Source organism: Otolemur garnettii, unplaced genomic scaffold (assembly GCF_000181295.1).
Source record: "Otolemur garnettii isolate 467f Iridium unplaced genomic scaffold, OtoGar3 scaffold00217, whole genome shotgun sequence".
Classification (NCBI taxonomy): Eukaryota; Metazoa; Chordata; class Mammalia; order Primates; family Galagidae; genus Otolemur; species Otolemur garnettii.
This window is the reverse complement of record NW_003852612.1, coordinates 94,015-117,575: the sequence shown is the minus strand read 5'-3', so window position 1 is coordinate 117,575 and position 23,561 is coordinate 94,015. Positions and strand designations below refer to the sequence as shown.

General features: G+C 48.6%; 1 protein-coding gene across 1 annotated transcript; it reads left to right on the top strand.

The window, feature by feature from the left end:
* Positions 1-11,302: 11,302 nt before the first annotated feature.
* RBP3 (retinol binding protein 3) lies at positions 11,303-20,765 on the top strand. Its single transcript, XM_003801643.3, has 4 exons — positions 11,303-14,452; positions 16,331-16,521; positions 18,265-18,407; positions 20,273-20,765. The coding sequence occupies exons 1-4, from the start codon at positions 11,408-11,410 to the stop codon at positions 20,707-20,709; spliced, it is 3,816 nt and encodes a 1,271-aa protein (XP_003801691.1). The 5' UTR covers positions 11,303-11,407; the 3' UTR covers positions 20,710-20,765.
* Positions 20,766-23,561: the final 2,796 nt, after the last annotated feature.

Here is a 23,561-nt window from a genome sequence, read left to right as displayed (position 1 = left end):
CCAAAGCAGGCCCCACCTTAAGCCAGCAGCAGACACAGAAAGCTGAGACTGCATCAGACAGTACAGACCTTCCTGAACTTCTTTTTAGTCCCAAATCACAGAATCTGAGTTTTGGCAAACAGCACCTGCTCTGAGCAAGGCTCTGCACAGTGCCAGCCTCAGCTTCCCTTAAGCACTTCTTCCTCACATAGTCTCCCCCCCCCCCCGACCCAGGGAAACTCGTTCCATTACTGAACAAATGTGTTCGTCAAGAAGGTTCTCTCAAGCATGGGACAAAGCCAGAATCTGTCTCTCCACAGCATCCTCTTGTGAGCTTCTGGTTCCTATACAGGCCATCTCCACAGAGGGCATAGAGGGCCCTTGGCTATGGCAGACATAGCCAGGGTCTGGGTCACTTCTGGGTCAGGATAAAAGTAAAAGCAATGAAATATTGTTCATAAAAGCCAAGACCAGTTTTGAGGGTGTTCAAATATCTCTCCCTTTCTGTGAAATAACAGAGAGGCAGGTAATAGGTTTGTGGGGTTTTTATGTCTATAATTGGCAAAATAAAAGCCTGACAATGCTGCATTGGTCCTCAAAACAATTTTTGAACCATTATAGGTTATGAAATCACAGAGGCCTGTCTCCTCCTAGCTTTGCTCCCTACTCTTAATTCCTGGGTCTCTCCACAGGAGCCCCAGGGCTGAGTGTGGCATTGGTGCCACCACATCCAGAAGAGAACAGCCTCACCCAGCATCTACTGGGTCCATCAGCTGCTGGTCCAAATTGAATCCCCTGGCATCCAGTATCTGGTCTGGCCAAACTGCGCCTCTTTCTTGGTCCTCCTCCTCCCCACTTAGCAAACTCTTAGCTGGCTACACCATTACCACCTCCTACCACAGATGTCCATTTGCCCAATCCCCTCTGACCTTGGCCCTCCCTTTCCAATACAAATTCAGGAAATGTCCTATATCTCACCACATAGCCAGGGATGCTGTGCCTCCTGGGCCAGCACTGCCAGATGCAGACGGGAGCTGCTGTGTCCAGAATGCCAGGGCAAGCATCCAGGGCCGGCCCCAGAAATCACATGCAAGTTAGGGAGAAACACAGGCCTGGAACTGCCAAGTTGTCACCCCCAAAATGGCTTGGGAAAGGGTCATGCTCATGGGCCCCCAACCTAGTGTCTCTGAAGCTCAGCTCTGTATTAGTCAACTACAGTGTCAGAATGATCAAAACTCACATGTCCACTACTTTCCTTCTTCTCGGCTTTCATAGGGAGGAAGAGCCTCTGAGACCTTCCTGGCTGCTGTGCAGCAATGTGGATAATGAGAGAGCTAAGAAATTAGGAGGATCTGAGAAGGCTGGTTGATTTGCACCACACGGGGCAAGAGTTTCATCCAAGAACAAGTGGGATGGAGACAGCAGGGAGGGCCAGGAGGGGAAATGAAAGAGCAGAGGAACGAATACCAGAACCTCACCGTGGATGGATGATCCGGCCCCCCTCCAGTCTCCGCCCTCTGCTCTCTACCCCACCGCCCTGTCTTGAAGCCAGTCCTCACATTGTCGAACCACATCCCAGTGAGTGGTCCCAGCTTCTCTCCCTGCACCTGAGCTATCCTCACACCCCAGGTCCTCCAGTGTCTCCCATGTCCTGGTGTCCAGGCCTCTCAGGTGGCCCCTGCTTCTCAAATCCCCCCCAAGCTGCCTCAGGTGGCCACACTGTATTCCATTATCCTCTCCCAGCCCCTCGTGTCCTCTCACCAGATCCCCTGGACTCCTGGCAGGGTTTGGGGTGCTCTACCTGTTGGGTACAGGCTTCACCCCTGCATCTGTCAGTGCCAGATCCTCCATCCCCTCCAGATGATGTGCCCTGCAGTTCTCAGAGACAAGGCATCTTTGCAGCAGTAAGGGGCCTAGTCCTCAGGGAGCCCCTCTCCCCACCCCCACCTCCTGCCACAGCCTGAACCTGGGGTATGACAGGGACAGGAGCCAAAGCCCAGAGGAGTGTGCGGGGTCTCCTCAGAGGGCGGCAATCCCAACTCCAGCCTTTCAGCTGGTCTCTGGTCCCTCAGCTCTGTGACCTTGAGCACATTCTGAGATCTCCCTGAGCTTCAGCTTCCTTCTCCACAAAACAGGAAGAAGGTGGTTTCAGAGAAATGCCCTCGGGTAAAGAAGCCCGGTGAATGCAGACAGCGCAGCAGGAAGCCAACTTTCACCCTCATTACTGGTCTTACAGTTCACTTTCCTGGTAAGTCGATTAGTTAGACATGAATTTTCTCCAAATTCAAACTTTCTTTTCATTTCTTTGTAATTATGATGTGTCCCCAGAGCCTCCTGAGTCTCACAGTCTTATGGTCAGGCTCTAGGATGGCTCTGGCCATTATTTTCTCTAATTGTCTGTAAACTTGAATTTCTGTCCTCACTGCGCAGGGGAGGGACAGAACAACCTTGTGCTTCAGGGAGGCTTCCATCCTGCAGAAACATGTGTGGGAGACGTCCTCAATTTTCATGAAACTTTCGTTACTATTCTGAACGCTGACACACCTCCCGGTTCAAAGGATCCCGGTTCAAAGGCCCTGGCCCCTCCAGGCTCATTACCTGGCACACAGCGCCCCCTGGGGACAGAAGTGAGCAAGGCGCCCTCAGTCGTTCTAGTTCCTTCTGTCCTTATAGGCAAATGACGTCACCTTCGGAGCTCTGACAACTTCCTAATATGGATGATTAACAGCTGGAATAACCTATGTTCTGGTTCAGTTATTGTTTTCCTTTGATGTCATAAAACTTCAAACATCCTCAGTTTAGAAGTAGGAAGAAGGAACAAGCATAACCATCCCTCCTTTTGTGCCAGAACAATATTTCTCAGGTCCTCAAATAATTAAAATAATGTCCATTTTATACAAACTTCTCCATCAAATAGAAAGAGGAAGGAATAGGGAGAGGAAAAGAATACTTTATAATTTATTTTATGAGGTTTATGTTACCTTAATACCAAAACAAACAAACAAACAAACAAAAAAAACTACAGAGGATTATTCCTCATAAGCATTCAAAAGTCCTCAACAAAACACAAGTAAATTAAATTCAGGAACATATAAAAATGATAACACATCATGAACAAGTGATATCTACTCTAAAAATGCAAGGCTTGTTCAAAATTATAAAACCTATCAATGTAATTAACCATATTAACAAACTAAAGAAAAAAATCTTATGATCATCTCAATAAATGCATATGACAATATTCAACATCCATTCATGATTTTTTTAAAGTTCTCCTTCTAGGAATAGAAGGAAATTTCATTAAGCTGATAAAGAGACTCTACAAAAAATCCACAGCTATTATATTTAGATTGACTGTTTTCCCCCTATGATCATGAATAAGACACCAGAGATCTTAGCAAGTGCAATAAAGCAAGAGTAAGAAATAAAATCTATGGATTTCAAATAGAGAAATGCAACATGAATAGTCCCTTAAAAAATTCCAAGGATTCTGAAAAAAAATTACTAAGGTTACTAGAATGAAAAAAATGAGTTTAACAAGGTTTGAGGATACAAAAATCAATACACAATGAGTAACTGGAAATTGAAGTTTAAAGGCAAAAAGTACCATTTACAATAGCACACACACCAAAAAAAGCCCCCCAAAACAAGAAATATTTGGTATGAATATAGTAAAATATTTGCATCATCTATGTAATGAAATCACTCAACACTGATAAATAAATCTAAGAAGACCTATGTAAATAAGGAAATATAACATAGTCATAGATTGGAAGATTCAGTATTGTTAAGATTCTCAATGGAAAGGAACCTAAATTCTGTAAAATAATTAAAAGATGTTTTTCCTGAGCCAAATATGTGCAACTGTGACCCAGAAAGCCACACCCAAGACGACTTGAGCAAGTGGTCTCCCCATGGCTGGTTATAGTCTGGTTTATATATTTTCAAGAGGCAGGAATTACATATAAAGTCATAAATGACTTTCAATACATGAAAGGTATACCTTGGTTTAAATAAGGCAAGACATCTCCAAGCAGGAGAATACAGGTTATATATGGGTTTAAAGATTCTTTGATTTTTAATTGGTTGAAGAAATGTCTAAAGATTTGAATGTTGTAAGTTAAGATAAGCAAGTCTGTTAATCGGAGACAAGCCACCAGACATATACCCAGATTCAAGGGCTCTGTGAAGTAAATTGATGACCTGCAGGTGTGGTTTAACCTTTGTCTTACGTAGCCTTAGGCTTATTAATTATTTTGTATGTTACTGTTACAAAAAATATCTAGACATGTCTGAGTTTTCTTCAACTCATGGCCAGCAACTCAGTTTTATTTTTTTTTCCTTGGGGAGGAGCTCATTCAGTTAGCTTGGGGGGCTTGAGATTGTATTCTAATTCATGAGATGTACATTATCCCCCCAAGTTGATCTATAGCAGCAGTTCTATGGGTCACAACCCCTTTTTAGCAATGAAAATACATTGCGGCATTAGGAAGGTTGAGAACCACTAATCTACAGATTCAACTCAGTCTCCATCAGTTATCTGATGTAAAACAATTATCTGAATCTAAAATTTAAATAATTTTGATAAAAGAATAACAAAGTTGGAAGGTTATACTGCATGATGTCAAGAATTTTTATAAACTATAATAAGCAAGACAGTGTGAGATTGGTGAAAAGACAGATAAATAGATGAATGTGATAAAACAGAGTACAAAAATAGACCCACACACATGATCAATCACTTTTTGATCAAAATGCCAAGGCAATTCAATGGAACAAGGAAAGTCTTTTCAACAACTAATCCTGGACCAACTAGATACCCACATGGAGAAAAGAAACTTTAACCTGACCTCACCATCCACAAAAATTCATTCAAAGCTGATCATAAACCATAGAAATGTAAGACCTAATATAGAAATTATAGAACAAAACATTAAAGAAAAGCTTTGTGACCTTGGGATAGGCAAAGATTTCGTGGCTCTGACACCAAAAGCACGAATCATAAAGGAAAAAATATAGATGAATTGGAATTCATCAAAATGAAAAAACTTAACTCTTCAAAAGACACTGTTAAGAGTATGTTAAAAAGACAAGCCACAGACTGGGAAAAAAATATTTGCCACACATATATCAGGCAAAAGACTCATATCCAGAAGATAAAAATAACTTTTACTTTATCAATAGTAAGACAAATAACTGTTTCCCTCCCTTGACAAGTGGAGGGAAAAAGATTTGAACAGACATTTTACCACAGAAGAGATACAAATGGCCAATAGGTACATAAAAAGATTGCCAACGTTATTAGTCCTCAAAGAAATGAAAATTAAAATCACAATGAGCTACCACAACACACCCAAAAGAATGGCTAAAATTTTAAAATCTGCCCATATAATGGCAACCATGTAGAAGAATTGGAAGTCTCATGCTGCCGTTAGAAATTTAATTTTGGAAAACAGTTAAATCGTTTCTTAAAATATTAAACATCCATTCCTATTTTAGGTATTACTCCAGTGAAAATAAAAACATGCACCCAAAGACTTATACTCAAATATTCATATCAGCTTTATTTGTGATAGTCATACACCAGATGCAACCTGGTCTATGAGAGGGTGAGTACAACAAATTGTGTTATATCTTTGCAATGAAATTCTACTTAACAATAAAATGAAAAAACTAATGGTACACTCAACGACCTGTGGGAATCTCAAAATCATTATTCCAGGTAAAAGACAACAAATGATAAATAGTACACATGGTATAATTCCTTTATTTATGTATGTAATTATTTATTTATTTATTAGAGACAGAGTCTCACTTTGTCCTTTCCTGCCATCACTATGGCAGCCTTGATAGAGTGCAATCACAGCAATCTCAAACTCTTGGGTTCAAGTGATCCTCTTGCCTCAGCCTCCCAGGTAGCTGGGACTACAGGCACTTGCCACAGTGCCTGGCTATTTTTAGAGATAGGGGTCTCACTCTTGCTCAGGCTGGTCTCAAACTCCTGAGTTCAAGCAATCCACCTGCCGCAGCCTCCCAGAGTGCTAGGATTACAGGCATGAGCCACTGCACCCAGCCCCTGTATAATTCCATTTATATAAAAATTTTAAAGCTGCAAACTAATCCATAGTGATAGCAGGAAGCAGACAAGAGTTTGCCTGGATAGGGAAATTCAAGGGGAAATAGATAATAAAGGGGCAGAAGGAAAATTTGGGAGCAATGTCAATAGGCATTACCTAGATAGTGCTAGTGGCATCGCTGGTGTATAGACATGTCAAAACTCACTAAATGGTGCACTTCAGACAGGAGCAGCTAATTGTATGCAAATTAACATGTTAGCAAAATAGCATGTATCATAATTTAAAAGTTACTGGGAAAAACACAATAAAGAAAACAAACAAGCACACATACCCTTTGGTAGAGTGAGCCCTCATTTGAGAATTTATACGACACAGAAACAAAAACACCAGCCCTGAAGAACACAGGTTCGAGAACATTTTTTTTTTATTGTTGGGGATTCATTAAGGGTACAAAAAACCAGGTTACACTGATTGCATTTGTCGGGCAAAGTCCCTCTTATAATCGTGTTTTGCCCCCCCCAAAGGTGTGTCACACACCGAGACCCCCTACCCCGTTTTCTCCTTCCCTCTCTCTGCTCTTCCTTCTCCCACCCCCTCCCTCCTTCCTTCTCTCTGCTCTTCCTTTCTCTCACCCCCCTCCCGCCTTCTCTGGGTTCAAGAACATTTATCACAATATTGCTGAAATATAATATCAAAGCAAAAACAGAGACAACTTAAAGTATGCCTCAGTAGTAAATCAATAGATCAGTTAATCATCAAAAATTATTAACAGGCTCACTTATCTGAAAACTTTGGGACCAGAAGTGCTTCAGATTTCAGATTTTTTCAAATTTTGGAATATTTTCACTTACATAAGGAGATACCTTGGGGACAAGATCCACATCTAAATATGTAAACAAAGAATTTATTTATGATTAATTTACACTTTATACACATAGTGGAGGTATTTTATACAATATTTTAAAATTTTGTGCATGAAACAAAGTTTGTTTTAGGCACTTATATGTAGAAGTTTCTACCACATCAGTACTCAAAAAGGTTGGATTTGGCAGGTTGCAGATTTCAGATTTTTCTGTTAGCGTTGCTAAGCCTGTATGTAATCATTAAAAGGATCAGTTGAATGAATATACTTCAGCTGGGAAGGATGTTTATGCTGTATGTTTAAGTGAATAAAACAAAATGCAAATTATTGTACTATTATGGGATGACACTAGGTAATGGACAGTTGGTGAGCTCCTGATGTGTGCACGATCTCTTCTAGTTTGCTTCTGGGAATGAACACAGACAACGGTGAGGATAGCTAGGCATTCAGTGGTGATTACTGGTGACTAAAGACATCTGGATTTGAAAAGCTTTGGGATTATTCACAGATGCTTGTAAAAATAAGTATATTTTACTCTTCTGATTTTAAAAAAATTGAAAAGAAAAAGCATTAAAATGAAATAAAGACAAAGTTCAACTTGCTTGGAAATAAGTCCAAAAACTACATTGTTGTGCAGGTTAGAGGGGGCTGGAGAGACAGAGGTGAGATGAGAAAGGGGCAGGTAAGTAGCATCAAAGTAATTAAAGAGGAGGTCATTAAACTGAGATGGCTCTACTGCCTGGGTTCCAACATGAGCAAATGGAAACCTAGCTGAAACTCGTTTCTCATAATTCTCAGCTAATTTAAAAGAAACCAAATCTTAAGTTTAGCCACTCACAAGCAGTCAATGGTGCATCAGTTATATTGCCTTCACGTTTCCACTGGGGCGGTTCAAATAAGGCAATGGTTCAATTTTAACCAATCAAATCATCCCACATCACATCAAGGGTAGAGGGTGGGAAGATACTAGGATTCATAAATTGCCATCTGCTCAAAACCTAGGGGTATCCCTTTCTTTTTCTCTGCCATACATTGGAAAAGTAAGAGTTGTCTTGGACCATACATTAAATACACAAACACCAAGAAAAGCTAATTAGCAAACAAACAAACAAACAAGATCCATGCATACTTTTCATTATCTGACACCACAGATAAGCAAAAAGTCCTCACAAACTCAGCATGTGGCTTTCGGGCTGCAGGTTGGACACCCCTGCTTAAAATTTTGATATGCCAAAAGTTTAACTTTAAGCAACAGCATAATGGATATTTACTGTATCACTTGAACATTTTCATAATGAAACAGTGAGGAAAAAACATAAAGACAGACAAGGACTTGGCCACTGCAAATACTACATCTGTGCAAGAGGCTCTGTCCTGCACCGCCCAGGCTCAGCACACTCCTCAGTGTGCCATTTCCAATAGCACACCTGACCTGCCATCGTCCCCCTTTCAACCTGAAGCTAGGACTCTATACAGGTGTGCTCTGGAGTCTGGGTCTGGATATGTCTCTCTAGCTATATAGAAGTCCAGGAAGCACTGGGTACCCCAAGCTCCCAGGGCAGCCTCTGTCTCCTGGAGCATCTTTCCTCACTACTACAGGGACATTCTAATCACAGACAGGACCAAGCTGTCACTCACCAACTCCTCCATCCTCAGCTTCTTTTCATATCCTCTAACATTGCTACACCTAATCCTCCAACAATACTCCTATCCCCAGCCATGTACACCTAAGGTGGCAGGTTCGAATCCCCAGCCCGGACCCGCCAAAACAACAATGACGGCTGCAACCAAAAAATAGCTGGGCGTTGTGGCGAGCGCCTGTGGTCCCAGCTACTTGGGAGGCAAAGGCAGGAGACTCGCTTGAGCCCAGGAGTTGGAGGTTGCTGTGAGCTGTAAAGCCACGGCACTCTACCCAGGGGGACAGCTTGAGGCTCTGTCTCAAAAAAAAAAAAAAAAAAAATATATATATATATTCCTATCCCGTTGTCCCTTTTTAAGGAAGCCAAGGTTCAGAACAGCTATGTCACCTAATCAAGGTCTCATGCCACTTAACCAAAGTCTCATGTCACTTACCCTAGAAAGCAGTAGGGTTTCAGGGTAGTAGCTCCACCCACAGGGCCATTTTTTTTTTTTTGTCTTGTTTTGTTTTGTTGAGACAGAATCTCACTTTGTGACCCTTGGTAAAGTGCTGTGGCATCACAACTCACAGCAACCTCAAACTCTTGGGCTTAAGCGATTCTCTTGCCTCAGCCTCCCTAATAGCTGGGACTACAAGGCCATTGGTAAGTGATGAGATGCAGGGTCTCCCAGCCCCCAAATTCAGCCCCCTCTGATCACAACAGACTCTCTGTTGGCCACTTTTCTGGGCCTACAGCTAGCAAGGCCTGGATAGGAAGATGTGGAGCTCCAGTTCCCACTCTGGGGACATGCCCAGAAAATACTTCCCAAGATGGGCTAAGGAGGCCAGCTGCTGTCTGCTTACATATCCCCTTCATCAAACCCTGACTCTTGGAAAGTGCAGAGAACTCTGGGGACAGATCAGACCCTCCCACCTGCCTTGAGCTGTGCCCCTAGGAGGAGTGTTGCCTTTCCTTCCAGATCCTGGCCAACTTGGACACCCCAGGGACTTTCTCATGTCCTCTACACAAATCAAGGCCAAGCACCAGCACCAGAAGTCCTATCCCCAAAATACATCTGCCAAAGAAAAATGTACTCCTGGTAGTCTTCACTCCCAGCCCTTCCTTCACCAGGAGCTTTGCCTGGGCTCAAGCAATGGCAGAGATGTGCCCTCCAAGGATCACTTGACTGCACGCTCAGAGTTGGGATTCCACAAGCAGAAACAAAGAAGAAGGCCCCTTCCGTGGGGCCCAAACAAATGCAACGAACGCTTTCATAAGCAGGTGTCTGCGGCATCCCACCCCCGCCTTATTCTTATAGTAAACCAAGCTCACTTCCATTGGCTGCAAACGGTGGAGTGATGTGACCATATGTCACTTGGGCATTACACAAATCCTAATGAGCTAAAAGTATGTTTGTTTTAGCTAATTGACCTCTTTGGCCTTTATAAACCACTTGGTAAACATCTTCAGATAATTATTTCCAGAGAGGGGATTGTGGCTCTCACTCATGCAGAGAAAGCCCCCCATCCCCAAGACCACCTTCCCTGGCCAGCTGTTGAGGGGCATAAGGAATCTTGCCTCCTGTCCACTCAGCCCAGGAAGTGTTGCTCCCCTGAGCTCTCCCAGTGCCCTGGCCTGGCTTTGTGCCCAGACAGATTCACAGACAAAGCCGAAGTCCTGGGTTCTGACTGCACAGCAAATATCCTTGGATACCTACAGCAAGTCAGTTGCAAGCAGCCCCCATCACTTCTGTGAGAAGTGATCAGCAGTCCACCTTGCGCTGGTCTGTGTGCACCATGCCTGTAGGGGAATGACTTGTATTCCGTGTGGGTCCCAGGACCACAGAGACTCCAGTCCTTTTACAACTTGGTTCTCCTTGCAAGTGGCTGAGCCTCCAACTAGAAGGGTCTCCTTTAGCCAGGAGAATGCTATGCACTACCTCTCAGAGCTAACCTGTGGGAGCTGGAATCACTGGCCCCATAAGGTTCTGGGGCACTTCACACCCCACATGGAGGTCCAGACATATCATTCCTGGCACTGGAACACTGTAGGGGAACCACCCTGTCCCCTGGAGCACTAGCAGGGCACAGGAAGAAGCATCAAGCCCTAAGGCTGATGGCAGCTACAGACCCAACCTTTGCACTATCTGAGCTGACTGTCGCCCACAGACCCCTCCTTACCACCTCCTACCTGCACTTGTCTAAAATGGTGGCCTTCAGCTGGCTGCTGGTCTCGCCAGCCTGCTTTGTTAGCTGTGAAACAGAGTAAAACTGAGCTCAAAGAACTTACCAGTAACAGAGTGCTTCCTATTTGCCGACCACTGGGAAGCGCTTAACACATTTTCTCATTTAAACTATGCAATAAGCAAGATCCTTCCCCATGGCCACTGAATAGAGGCAGAAATAGGTCTCCAAGAGGTTTACCAAATTCCAGATTCAGTGATCACCCAGTGCAGTGAGGAAATGCTGTTTACTCACAAGTTAATATCTCTGCTTTGCAAGGCTCTGGTGAGAGCTTCAGCTCGTACTGTAGGAAGCACAGTGCCTGGCATGTGGCAGGAACGCAGAATAAATGGCTGTTATTCATGTTGTGACATGCCGAATGGCATGGCAAGATGAGACCCAACATACCTTCTAGGTCAAACCACCCAGGCCACGTCTCCCCAGTCCCGGAGGCTGATGTGCTTGAATTAGACAGGATTAAAGGCTTATTAGGGCTGCAAGCCTTGCCCCAACTCCGGAGTTTAGCCCCAGACCTTCTGTCTGCCAGCTGAGAAGGGTGAGGCAGAAGGCAGCTGCACAGCACAGGGCCGCAGCCTGCTCACAACAAGTGACTTCTGTTCAGAAGCCCAGCCTCCCCCAGCCCCCACGATGAGAGAATGGGTCCTGCTCCTGACCACGCTGCTCTGTGGCCTGGCTGGCCCCACACACCTGTTCCAGCCCAGCCTGGTGCTGGACATGGCCAAGGTGCTCCTGGATAACTACTGCTTCCCTGAGAACCTGGTGGGGATGCAGGAAGCCATCGAGCAGGCCATCAAGAGCCGTGAGATTCTGGGCATCTCGGACCCTCAGACACTGGCCCAGGTGCTGACAGCTGGAGTGCAGAGCTCCCTAAATGACCCTCGGCTGGTCATCTCCTATGAGCCCAGCACCCTCGAGGCTCCCCGGCAGGCCCCAACACTCACCAACCTCACACAGGAGGAACTGCTTGCCTGGCTGCAGAGGGGCCTCCGCTATGAGGTTCTGGAGGGCAATGTGGGCTACTTGCGGGTAGACGACATCCCAGGCCAAGAGGTGCTGAGCAAGCTGGGGGCTTTCCTGGTGGCCCACGTCTGGGGGAAGCTCATGGGCACCTCCGCCCTGGTGCTGGATCTGCGGCACTGTACCGGGGGCCAGGTATCCGGCATTCCCTACGTCATCTCCTACCTGCATCCGGGGAACACGATCCTACACGTGGACACCATCTATGACCGCCCCTCCAACAAGACCACGGAGATCTGGACCTTGCCTCAGGTCCTGGGAGAGAGGTATGGTGCCGACAAGGACGTAGTGGTCCTGACCAGTGGCCGCACTGGGGGCGTGGCCGAGGACATCGCCTACATCCTTAAGCAGATGCGCAGGGCCATCGTGGTGGGTGAGCGGACCGTGGGGGGTGCCCTGGACCTCCAGAAGCTGAGGATAGGCCAATCCAACTTCTTCCTCACCGTGCCCGTATCCAGGTCCCTGGGGCCCCTGGGTGGAGGCAGCCAGACGTGGGAGGGCAGCGGGGTGCTGCCCTGTGTGGGGACCCCGGCGGAGCAGGCCCTGGAGAAAGCTCTGTCCATTCTCACTCTGCGCCGCGCCCTGCCCGGGGTTGTGCGCTGCCTGCAGGAGGCGCTGCAGGACTACTACACGCTGGTGGACCGCGTGCCGGCCCTGCTGCACCACCTGGCCAGCATGGACTTCTCCACAGTGGTCTCGGAGGAGGATCTGGTCACCAAGCTCAATGCGGGCCTACAGTCTGTGTCCGAAGACCCCAGACTTCTAGTGCGGGCTGTTAGACCCAGAGAAATCCTTCCTGGGCCGGAGGCTGGAACTGAAGAGGTCTCGGTGGTGACCCCAGAGGTGCCTGAGGACGAGGCTGTCCGGCAAGCCCTGGTGGACTCCGTGTTCCAAGTGTCAGTGCTGCCGGGCAACGTGGGCTACCTGCGCTTTGACAGCTTTGCCGATGCCTCGGTGCTGAGGGGGCTGGGCCCTTACATCCTGCGCCAGGTGTGGGAACCTCTGCAGGACACAGAGCACCTCATCATGGACCTGCGCCACAACCCCGGGGGACCGTCCTCGGCCCTACCCCTGCTACTCTCCTACTTCCAGGGCCCTGAGCTCGGCCCTGTGCGCCTTTTCACCACCTACGACCGCCGCACCAACGTCACCCAGGAGCACTTCAGCCACACCGAGCTGCTGGGCCCGCGCTACGGCACCCACCGTGGGGTCTACCTGCTCACCAGCCACCGCACTGCCACCGCAGCGGAGGAGTTCGCCTTCCTCATGCAGTCACTGGGCTGGGCCACCCTGGTGGGTGAGATCACTGCGGGCAGCCTGCTGCACACCCGCACAGTGCCGCTACTGGACATGCCCGAGGGCGGCCTGGCGCTCACGGTGCCGGTGCTCACTTTCTTCGACAACCATGGTGAGGCCTGGCTAGGTGGTGGTGTGGTGCCCGATGCCATTGTGCTGGCCGAGGAGGCCCTGGACAAAGCCCAGGAGGTGTTGGAGTTCCACCGCAGCCTGGGGGCCTTGGTGGAGGGCACAGGGCGTCTGCTGGAGGCCCACTATGCACGACTGGAAGTCGCCGGGCAGATGAGCGCCTTGCTGCGAGCCAAGCTGGCCCAGGGTGCATACCGCACGGCAGTGGACTTGGAGTCTCTGGCCTCCCAGCTCACAGCCGACCTGCAGGAGGTGTCTGGGGACCACCGCCTGCTGGTGTTCCACAGCCCTGGTGAGCTGGTGGTGGAGGAGGCACCCCCGCCACCCCCTGCCATCCCCTCTCCAGAGGAGCTCTCTTACCTCATCGAGGCCCTGTTCAAGACAGACGTGCTGCCTGGCAATCTGGGCTATCTACGTTTTGATGCCATGGCTGAGCTGGAGACAGTGAAGGCCCTCGGACCTCAGCTGGTGAGGCTGGTGTGGCAGAAGTTGGTGGACACGGCCGCACTGGTGGTCGACCTTCGCTATAACCCTGGCAGCTACACCGCAGCTGTGCCGCTGCTCTGCTCCTACTTCTTTGAGGCAGAGCCCCTCTGGCACCTCTACTCTGTCTATGACCGGGCCTCTTCGAAAGTCACGGAGGTGTGGACCCTGCCCCAGGTCACTGGCCAGCGCTATGGCTCCCACAAGGACCTCTATATCCTGATGAGCCACACTAGTGGCTCTGCTGCCGAAGCTTTTGCTCACACCATGCAGGACCTACAGCGGGCCACAGTCATCGGGGAGCCCACGGCTGGAGGGGCTCTCTCTGTAGGCATCTACCAGGTGGGCAGCAGCCCACTATATGCCTCCATGCCCACCCAGATGGCCCTGAGTGTCACTACAGGCCAGGCCTGGGACTTGGCTGGGGTGGAGCCAGACATCACTGTGCCCATGAGTGAAGCCCTTTCTACGGCCCAGGACATAGTGTCCCTGCGTGCCAAGGTGCCCACAGTGCTACAAACGGCCGGGAAGCTGGTAGCAGATAACTATGCTTCCCCTGAGCTGGGGGCCAAGATGGCTGCAGAGCTGAGTGGTCTTCAGAGCCACTACTCGAGGGTGACATCGGAAGCTTCCCTGGCAGAGATGCTGGGGGCTGACCTGCAGATGTTGTCAGGGGACCCACACCTGAAGACGGCCCATATCCCTGAAGATTCCAAGGACCGCATCCCTGGAATTGTGCCCATGCAGGTAAGATGCAAGGGAGACTTGGTCACATGTGTAAGCTACATGCAAGTGCTAGATCACAGCTTCCAGTGTAAATGTCTCCAGTCAAGTCTTTGCCACTTTCTCTTTGATTTTCCTATCCAATCTCCATCCCTAGGGGTCCCAGTTTGAAAACCCCTTAGATAGAAGGCATTTCAGTCTTGGCTGGGAGGAAGGTGAGTATTGGTGGGGGTGCTCATTGTCATGTTGGGGGGAAAGGCCAAGAAGTCACCTGGGGCTTCCCAGTTGTGACGTCGTCCTCTGGAAACGTGCAGTTTGAGATTCCCACTTCACAGCTGCCTTGGAGCCAAAAGCTGGACCTTGGACACAAGCCCAAGAGTTGTCAGGTGTGCTGGGAACTACCAGAGCCCTTCCTTGACCTGGCACCACCTGCCTTTCCTTTCCTTTCCCACAGTGCAAAGTGCAGCACCCCAAAGGGGCTGCACTCTGTGGGCGTGTAGCCTTGCCTAAGGGCTAGCTGGATAAGAAGTTCAGGGGGAGACCACTGTGGTCAAAATCTCTGGAAGCCAGCACTGAAGCTTTGGGGAGCACTGAACAGGTGGACTCAGGCCAAGGCTTCACCAAGGCCCTCTTCCCGCCAGCTAAGAGCTTCACCAAAGCAGCCCTCACAGCACTTCTGCACATGGCTCTCTCACCAGTGGTTCTGCTGCATAGTCACCAGTGGGCAGGGTGGTGCTGGCCTTGGAGGGCCTGAGACAAGGGCTTGGTGCAGGCAGTACGTTTGGAGGGAGACTGAGGTGGGCACTGAGGGCCAGCTGATGGATTCAGGGCCCTGGCAAGGGTGAGTACCTCCTGGAGCAACTCTCTGCAAAGCAGGTGGGACCCAGCAACTCCTGCCCCTCACTGGCACTCTGGACAGAGCAGGTCATCAACTTGGAGGCGGCCTGAGCAGAGAGTGGAAAGTCAGGGTGCTGAGTGGGGGCAGGCACAGCTGAAATCAGGGGGACTAAAGGCCCCAAACCCTCTGCCACAGGACTGTCACCCCCATTTTATAAAAGGGAAACTGAGGACTAGAGGGGCACAGAATGGAGTGGCCTGTGGGCAAAGTGCTGTGACCAAGGGCAGAACAGGGCTGGGAGGCTGGTGTCCTTGTCAGTGCTGGCCCCTTGCCCTCAGACCAGCTCACTGAGCCTTCCTGAAGCCTCGGAGAGAGGAAAGGAAGTGTAGCCATGCTGGGGTAGCCTATGCTGGGCTCATAGAGCCCTCAATTTCCAAATCAATGGCTCATTACTTTCCAGCACAGCCAGGGTTCATGGTCTGTAGTCAGATGTGGATTCAGTTTCAAGTTCTACCACTTACTGGCTGTGTGGTCTTGGGCAAGTTACTTAACCTCTCTGTGCTTCCAGTTCCTGGTGGAAAATATGGTGATAATGATGTCCCCAGTACAGGGCAGTTGTGAGGGAAATAATAAGGGCTGCAAAGTTCTTAGCACATGGTCAGATCCTTGGTAAAAGTGACTGACCTCTCCCCTCTGCACTCCAGTGGAGGGAAGGAAGGCAAGCTCAGGGACAGTGGCAAGTACCTGGTGAGATTAGAGAGGAGACCATGCCTGGGACTTTCAACTCTAGACACTGGGGTGTGAGGTTGGCAGATAAGAGCACCCTCTGCAAGGAGGCTGACAATCCATCATTCATGGGGTCACATTCAGGCCCACCACCCATGTAACCTCCCAGACGTGCCATTGGGAAAGCCCCTGGCACCTACAAACTCCTACAAATATGTAAGTTCCCATCCCATCCCCCTAAAATTCCCCATGATGTAAAGGAGACCCATGGCATCCACTTTCCTGGGCCCTGAGGTTGCTGCTCTCCTGACACTGAGCAGGATTCCAACTCTTAACAGATCCCATCTCCTGAAGCCTTTGAGGACCTGATCAAGTTTTCCTTCCACACTAACGTGTTTGAGGACAACATTGGCTACTTGAGGTTTGACATGTTTGGGGACTGTGAGCTGCTCACCCAGGTCTCCGAGTTGCTGGTGGAGCACATTTGGAAGAAGATCGTGCACACGGATGCCATGATAATCGACATGAGGTCAGTGTGCCAGGGGCCAGTGTTTCCTGGCCAGGCTGCAGCATTTGCCAGGAGACAGTCAGAGCTGTGAGATGTAGTGGAGAAGAAAAAGATCCTGTGACCAGAGGAGGACCTGAGAGAGACCAGATCATCTTTCTAGCCTAAGGGCTCTGATTTAATTGGTCAGTAGGGGTGCCCAGAACCGGCAGTGTGTTTAAGCTCCTCTGATGATTCCAATTGCATTTAAGGTTGAGAATTACACCATACTTCCCTGGTCATAGGCTTCAGTGGGGTTCCATTGAAAACACTGATTTCTGGCCCCTGCATGTACTATGTCAGAAGTTCTAGGAGGAAGGCCTAATAATCTGTGTATTTGACCTGGCCTCCCAGGCAATTCTGGTGAGCATTTGTGCTTGGGACAGAAGGCCCTCTACCTGTGGTCATGCCTCGCATCATACAAAATTAACCCTGAATGGCCCTGGTCATGAAAGTTGTTAAAGGCAGAGTCCTAGGGAAAATTGGAAATTAATGACTACAATTGGCAAAAGAATTATTTACATCATAGAATGATTGTTGGGTGTCTTCAGCTAGCCAGGCCCCCTATGCTTCCATAAAAGTGGGCCTCATAGCAGTGAGTTTCTGTGATAGACAGGAAGTCAGTGGAAAAGCACCCCTGGGCAGTGTCAGTCCAGGATCCATCAATGGACATGTCCTGGCACCTACGATAGGCATGGGAAGGGTAGGCTATCCTCTCGGATGGGACACAACCCACTCTCCCCTGCTGTCTGAAAGAGGCTCCAGGGATTGGCAGAGGAGAAGCATCCAGTTCCATTCCGGTTCACTGACCTACGACACTCACAGGGTTCTCAGATGTCACTAGGTGGCTCAAGATCCTAGTTCTCCTCCCTGGAAGATGAAGCACTGGCCACAGATTCAGTGCTCTGTGTAAGCTCAGAACCTGAGCTAGGGGCCCCTATGGGTGGTCCCCCTGACATTCTTCTGATGTGCTATTGAACATCGGAACAATCCTCATGTTAAGTCCTCTCTGCTGAACTATGCCATCCACATTGTTAAAAGAGGAGATGGCCCAGCCTACATGTGCACAAACTCTGAGGTTTGTTTGGAGTTTCAGACACAGAGGAGACAGCCCTTCTAGGCCATCAACTGAAAGAGGTTCCTATCATATCATCAGCCCTAGATGGGGAGACAGGAGCCCTGGCAGGTCACACAGCGGGTCAAATAGGCCTGGGACAGACACAGTCTCCTTGATTCTCACTGTAGTCCCACAACCCTGAGTACTGACCACATTAAGTGCCCTGTCAGGACACCTGAACACCTGGCTGAGACACCTGGTGGGCTTTGTGACATTGTCACAGGATGCAACTGGAGAAAACAGGGTTTCCCTAAATGTGCTCCATTCACAGGCAGGATGGGTACAAAAGAGCAGCTTATCTTCAATAAATGGGGGGAATTTACGGACAGTTCTACCTGCAGGACTTGTCAGGGCCTCTCATATATTCATATGTGATCAGAGGAAGAAGGTATTCAGCTGTTGCTAAATGTATTTGACCACAGAGACTAGTTACTCTGGGAAATACTCTGGAAAAAGCCAACCCATGGAATTCCAAAGGAGGAGGACGGGGCACTAGACCGAAGCTGCCTAGAATTAGAACCCTCCACAAGGCAAAGATCCTGCCTCCCAGAGGGGCAAGAGGGCCTGCCTGTGGGCTCAGCCCCTCACCAGGCTCCACTTCCCTTCCTCAGGTTCAACATCGGTGGCCCCACATCCTCCATCTCTGCCTTGTGCTCCTACTTCTTTGATGAGGGCCCTCCCATTCTGTTGGACAAGATTTATAGCCGGCCCAATGACTCCGTTAGTGAACTCTGGACACACACCCAGCTTGCAGGTACGTAGAGAGCCTACCCCTTCCTGTTCTCATTCTAGAAGCTTCTGGGAAATCAGGGAAAGGTGTGGATTTCGGCAGAAGTCACAGTGACTGGAATGTAAGGCCCCTCTCCTCGCCTACTCACTAAAAGCATATGTTCTGGAATCTCAGTGGAGCGTGCTCCACTATGCCCATTTTATACAGGGAAAAAAATGGGGGTTGGTTAGCTCAAATATCTTGGCTAGGGTCACTCGGCTTATATGTGAAAGAGCCAAGGTGTAAATCTTAGTTTGTGTGATACCAAAATGTCCCCAATCCCACTATTATGACCATCAGCCTGCAGGAAAAACACAGAACCAGAAGACACCCCTGCCCATCACCAAACCCAACAGGCATTTCCTGCCTTCATCTCACATGAACTCTCAGCAGCAGTTCCTCACACTCTCCCGAAGAAAGTTCATGATGCTGTAGGGGCTTTTGTTACCTGCCCTGGGCCCAGAGCAGTGTCAGAGGCAGGCCCTGTTCGTCACAGACCCACAGCTCTCTAAACTCCCTTCCTGGGGGATGGCCACACCTTAGCTCCCCTGCCAGCTTGCAGAACCAAGGCCCTGTGCTCCTATCTGACAAGAAGGGGTTGGAGAAACCAATGGGGGTGTGCCTCTGACCAGGAAAACACCCACCACCTTTATTTCTATGCTTCCTAAATATGCAGGGATTTTTCTGTAGTCTCCAGGACACACATTCAATAATGTTACAGAACGTAAATAAAACTCAGAATCAGGTGAATTCTAAATTCCAATAGCCATCCAAGACCAGGAGTTAAAAATGGACTTGGATCTGCAGATTGTAAGGTGCCCAGGGCTACAAGGTCCCAAATGGGAGCCACAAGCCACCTGTGGCCAAAGAACACCTGGAATGTGGTTTTTCCAGAATGAGATACATTGTCAAGGTAAAGTGCACACCAGATTTTGAAGACTTGTTAATGGGAAAAAAGGAAAAGGAATACCTCAGTAATTTTATTCGATTACATTTTGAAATGAACATACTTTGGATATATTGGGTTAAATAAAATATGTTTAAAATTACAGCAGTCCCTGGGTTACAAATAAGATAGTTTCTGTAAGTTTGTTCTTAAGTTGAATTTGTATGTAAGTTGGAAGAGGTACATTTACCTATTACCCGTAACAGCCTCCTCTGTTTGTAAGTTGAGTCATAGATCAGTCAGAAGTTTGTAACTAGGGACCTCGTATAATTTTATCTGTCACTACTTGTTTAATGTGGCTACTAGAAAACTTAAAATGACATCTGTGGCTGGCATTCCTGCTCACATTACATTTCTGTTAGACAGCACTGTCCTGAAAGTCCTTGTTAAGTCACAAATGTGGGTCTTCTGAGGGTCCAAAGTGAAAAGAAAGTCAGGTCAGATTAGGCATTCTCGTTTCACATGAAGAAAGAGCATGTTCCTTCCTCAAGAAAGTCGAGCCTTTCATATCACTTGACAATAAAAAAAAGTTAATTTTTTAGATTTAAAGAAACACGTAAGCCACAGATGCAAGGCACACACATCACTAAATTTCCTAGGAGCCACATTTTTAAAAAGCCTAAAGAAACAGGTGAAATGGATTTCAATAGTACACGCCAAAAGCACAAGAATAGGTGAGGGAGTTCTCAAGCACTTCAAAATACTCATGGGAGGGCAAACATTTTTGTCCCCGTTCTACAGATGCAGACACTGAGGCTCAGAGAAGCCGAGTGACTTGCATATGGACACAGGGATGCAGAACTAAAGCCCAGGCCCTCTGCACTGCGGTCCAAACAGTGTAGAAGAGGCAGGTAACCTGAGGTCTTGACTTGATCCCTGTCCTAAAGGGCCTTCTGTCTTCCAGGTGAACGTTATGGCTCCAAGAAGAGCATGGTCATTCTGACCAGCAGTGTGACAGCCGGTGCTGCAGAGGAGTTCACCTACATTATGAAGAGGCTGGGCCGGGCCCTGGTGATTGGGGAGGTGACCAGCGGTGGCTGCCAGCCACCACAGACCTACCACGTGGATGACACCCACCTCTACCTCACTATCCCCACAGCCCGCTCAGTGGGGGCTGCAGATGGCAGCTCCTGGGAAGGGGTGGGGGTGACACCCCATGTGGCTGTCCCTGCAGAAGTAGCTCTCAGCAGAGCCAAGGAGATGCTTCAGCACACCCTGTTGAGGTCAAGGCGGAGTGCAAGTCTGCAGGGCCACCAAGAGGGCCCCCATGGGCAGAGCCCCAGGGTTGGCAGGACCTCTGGGCCACACACCAAGTGTGCTCCTGCACAGGGGCCTGCCTGAGGCTAGCAGGGTCTGCAAGGGGGCTGCTGAGCTCCCTTTAGGCTTAGACATGGAGGCCCCCTTCAAGTTCGTCCATCCAGCCTCCTCACCACTACATGAGTCCTGTTTGGACCCCCAGAGACAGGGAGCTCCACTCCTTCAAAGGTAACCCCCCATGGTGAATGAGTCCAGATCTGTCCCCCAAATCATGCTTTCTAACCACCAGCCCCCTCCCTCCCGCCAGCCTCCCACTGTCACCTTGAGAGGTCCGCCCAATAGAATCTTGTGAGCCATAGACGCAAGGCACACACGTCACTTTAAATTTTCTAGAAGCCACATTTTTAAAAAGCATAAGGAAACATGTGAAATATATTACAGTAGTATCTTCTAATAGCATAATTTACCCCACTCCTACCTACTTTTTGCAAAGTCTTTGAAATCTGGTAGGTAGTTTGTACTTACAGCACATTTCCACATCTCTAGGGCTCAGTGGCCACCTATGGCTCATAGTTGCCAAGTAGAGCAAAGGCCCCACTGCCCCAGCACACTGTCCTGTGAGAACACCTCTCCCACACTGACTGCCCTGGGACCATTTCTCTCCAGGCATGGTCTGCAGCTCTCAGGGGCAGGAACTTCCCTATTCATCCTATTCTCCTTCCTGCCTGACACCCACCAGGGCACCTGGCTCAGGTGGCTGACACATAGTAAACAGGAAATGTCAAGATACACAGGAAGTAAATCTGCGATGCCCTCCAAGGGCAGCTCTCAGACACTTGAACTGAATGAGCCCAGGGCAAAGCCCAGGGGGCCGAGGGTGGAGCTCAGGGCATGGGGCCCCTGGCTGGTGCCCTGGGAGCCATAGGACCCTGTTCTGCTGGAGTGACCAGGGACTGAAAAGTGAGAAAGCTCGAAGGTCCCGCCCAGAATCCTGGTGGGGGTTATGCCAGGAGTGGGGAGCCCTAGTCAGTGTCGGTGGAGCCAGAGCTACAGCCTGCCGTGGACAAAGTGCTGGATTGTCTGGCCTGGCAAATGGTGAGCTCAGGCTGTAGCTGCCCTGCTCTTCAGGGGGCTAAACGAGCTTAGCCTCCTGAAGGCGGCTCCCCCCAGCCTCCTCCCCAAGCCCGGATTGCTGTGGAATCTGGGCAAACCACAGAGCTACCTACCAACACCTTGGAGATTTCTATGAGGATAACCTTTGAACCAACCTTGTCTAAACCCTGCCAGATTGAAGGCAAGATTTCACTCCGTTTCTTTTTCTTCTGCTACATTCAGATAAGTGAAATAAATGAATTTTGGTAGCAGCATATATAATGTGAGCTCATCTTTTTTAACTCTACAATGCTTATAGTCCTCTCTTTCCTTTTTCTCTCTTTCTCTCCTCCTTCCTCAATATTTTTCATATCTCTCTCTCTCTCTTTCTCTCTCTCTCTATGTATATACACATAGAGAGACAGAGAGAGAGCACTATCCGATGATCACCTAAATTTTAACGATGATTCCTTCTAGCTGGTAAAATTCGGAGTGATATTTTTATTCTTCTTCTTTACACTTTGCTCTTTCTCCTGAATTCTCCTAGGAACCATATATCATTTTCGAATGCAGCAGTCACATTCCACAATATAAAATAAATTAGATAAAATGAATTATATAATTCAGTCACAAACCATAACTTGGTAATCACCAGTGATTGTTAGATCTGTTTTCTGGAGCTTTTCCTTCCTTATCATTTTCATTTCCCTGATCTGTGCCCCTGACATGTATCAACAGCTGATCTAATTTAAGGTATGATGCCAGGAGCAGGTGGCAAAAATCCTGTGGATCTCACAGAGGGGACGGGTCAGAGCAGCTGTGGTGCTGAGTGCTGTCCACAGTTCTCTGTCCTGACTCCATGACAGCCTTGGTCATCCACAACACAGGACCAGCTGAGCTTCAAACAAACTCAGTAACCCAACCCAGGTGGCACATCCAGCACAGGAGACATTTGTCCTCCTTTAGGTCACGTAACATGTGTACTTCTTTGGATATTCTGAGAATCACTCCCCATGTAAACCTGTAGGAAACAGGAAGATAGCCTGCCTGGGTAGGAAGACCAGCCCAGCCACTTCCCCGGCTGGGTGACTCTAGGCAATTTACTTCACCTCTCTGGGCTCAGTTTTCTTACCTATTCAATGGAACAGATAATACCACATATGGGGCTGTGAAGATTAAATGAGTTAATCCAGTTCCTAGGCAATGCTAACTGTAATCATTTCCCCACTAGGAAACCGGATGCCCAGAAGTCTACTTTCCCAGCTCCCCGGCAGGGGCATGGGGATGTGGTCCTGCCTTGGTCAATCAGAAGCTCCCATGCTAGATGTTTAATCTGAATCAAGTGAGTAGGGAGCCTGGGCAGCAGCCATCTGCCAGGTACCCAGTGTGCCAGGGCAGTGTGGGCAAGCCCCGTATGTACAGGAACAACAGCAGCAGTGACAAGCAGCTCCTGGGTGTGACTTTAGCTATGGTCCTGGCTGAGTAGCCAATTTTCCCTGCCCACTGTCCAGCCAGGTTTCTCAGCCTTCCTGTCCAAGACGGGCTGCCATCCATCAAGAAATCCCTGTGTGCTGCTATCAGCCAAAGGCTCTCCTGCAAGGAACAGCAGTCTTGATCGCGGGTTAAAGGATAGTGGGATCTGAGCCTTCATCTGTCTGGCTCTCCTCGATCCACCATTTCCACCACAGTCTGAATAGACCCTAGGCCTGATCTGCCCCGGGGGAGTGAAGCAGGGAGAAGCTAAAGTACTATATGTAGCGAAGTAAAAAGGGCCAGCCTTCCTAATGTAAGGCTTCTGATATCGTTATCTGCCTGCAGACAGAAGTCAGAAGAAAAAGGAAAAG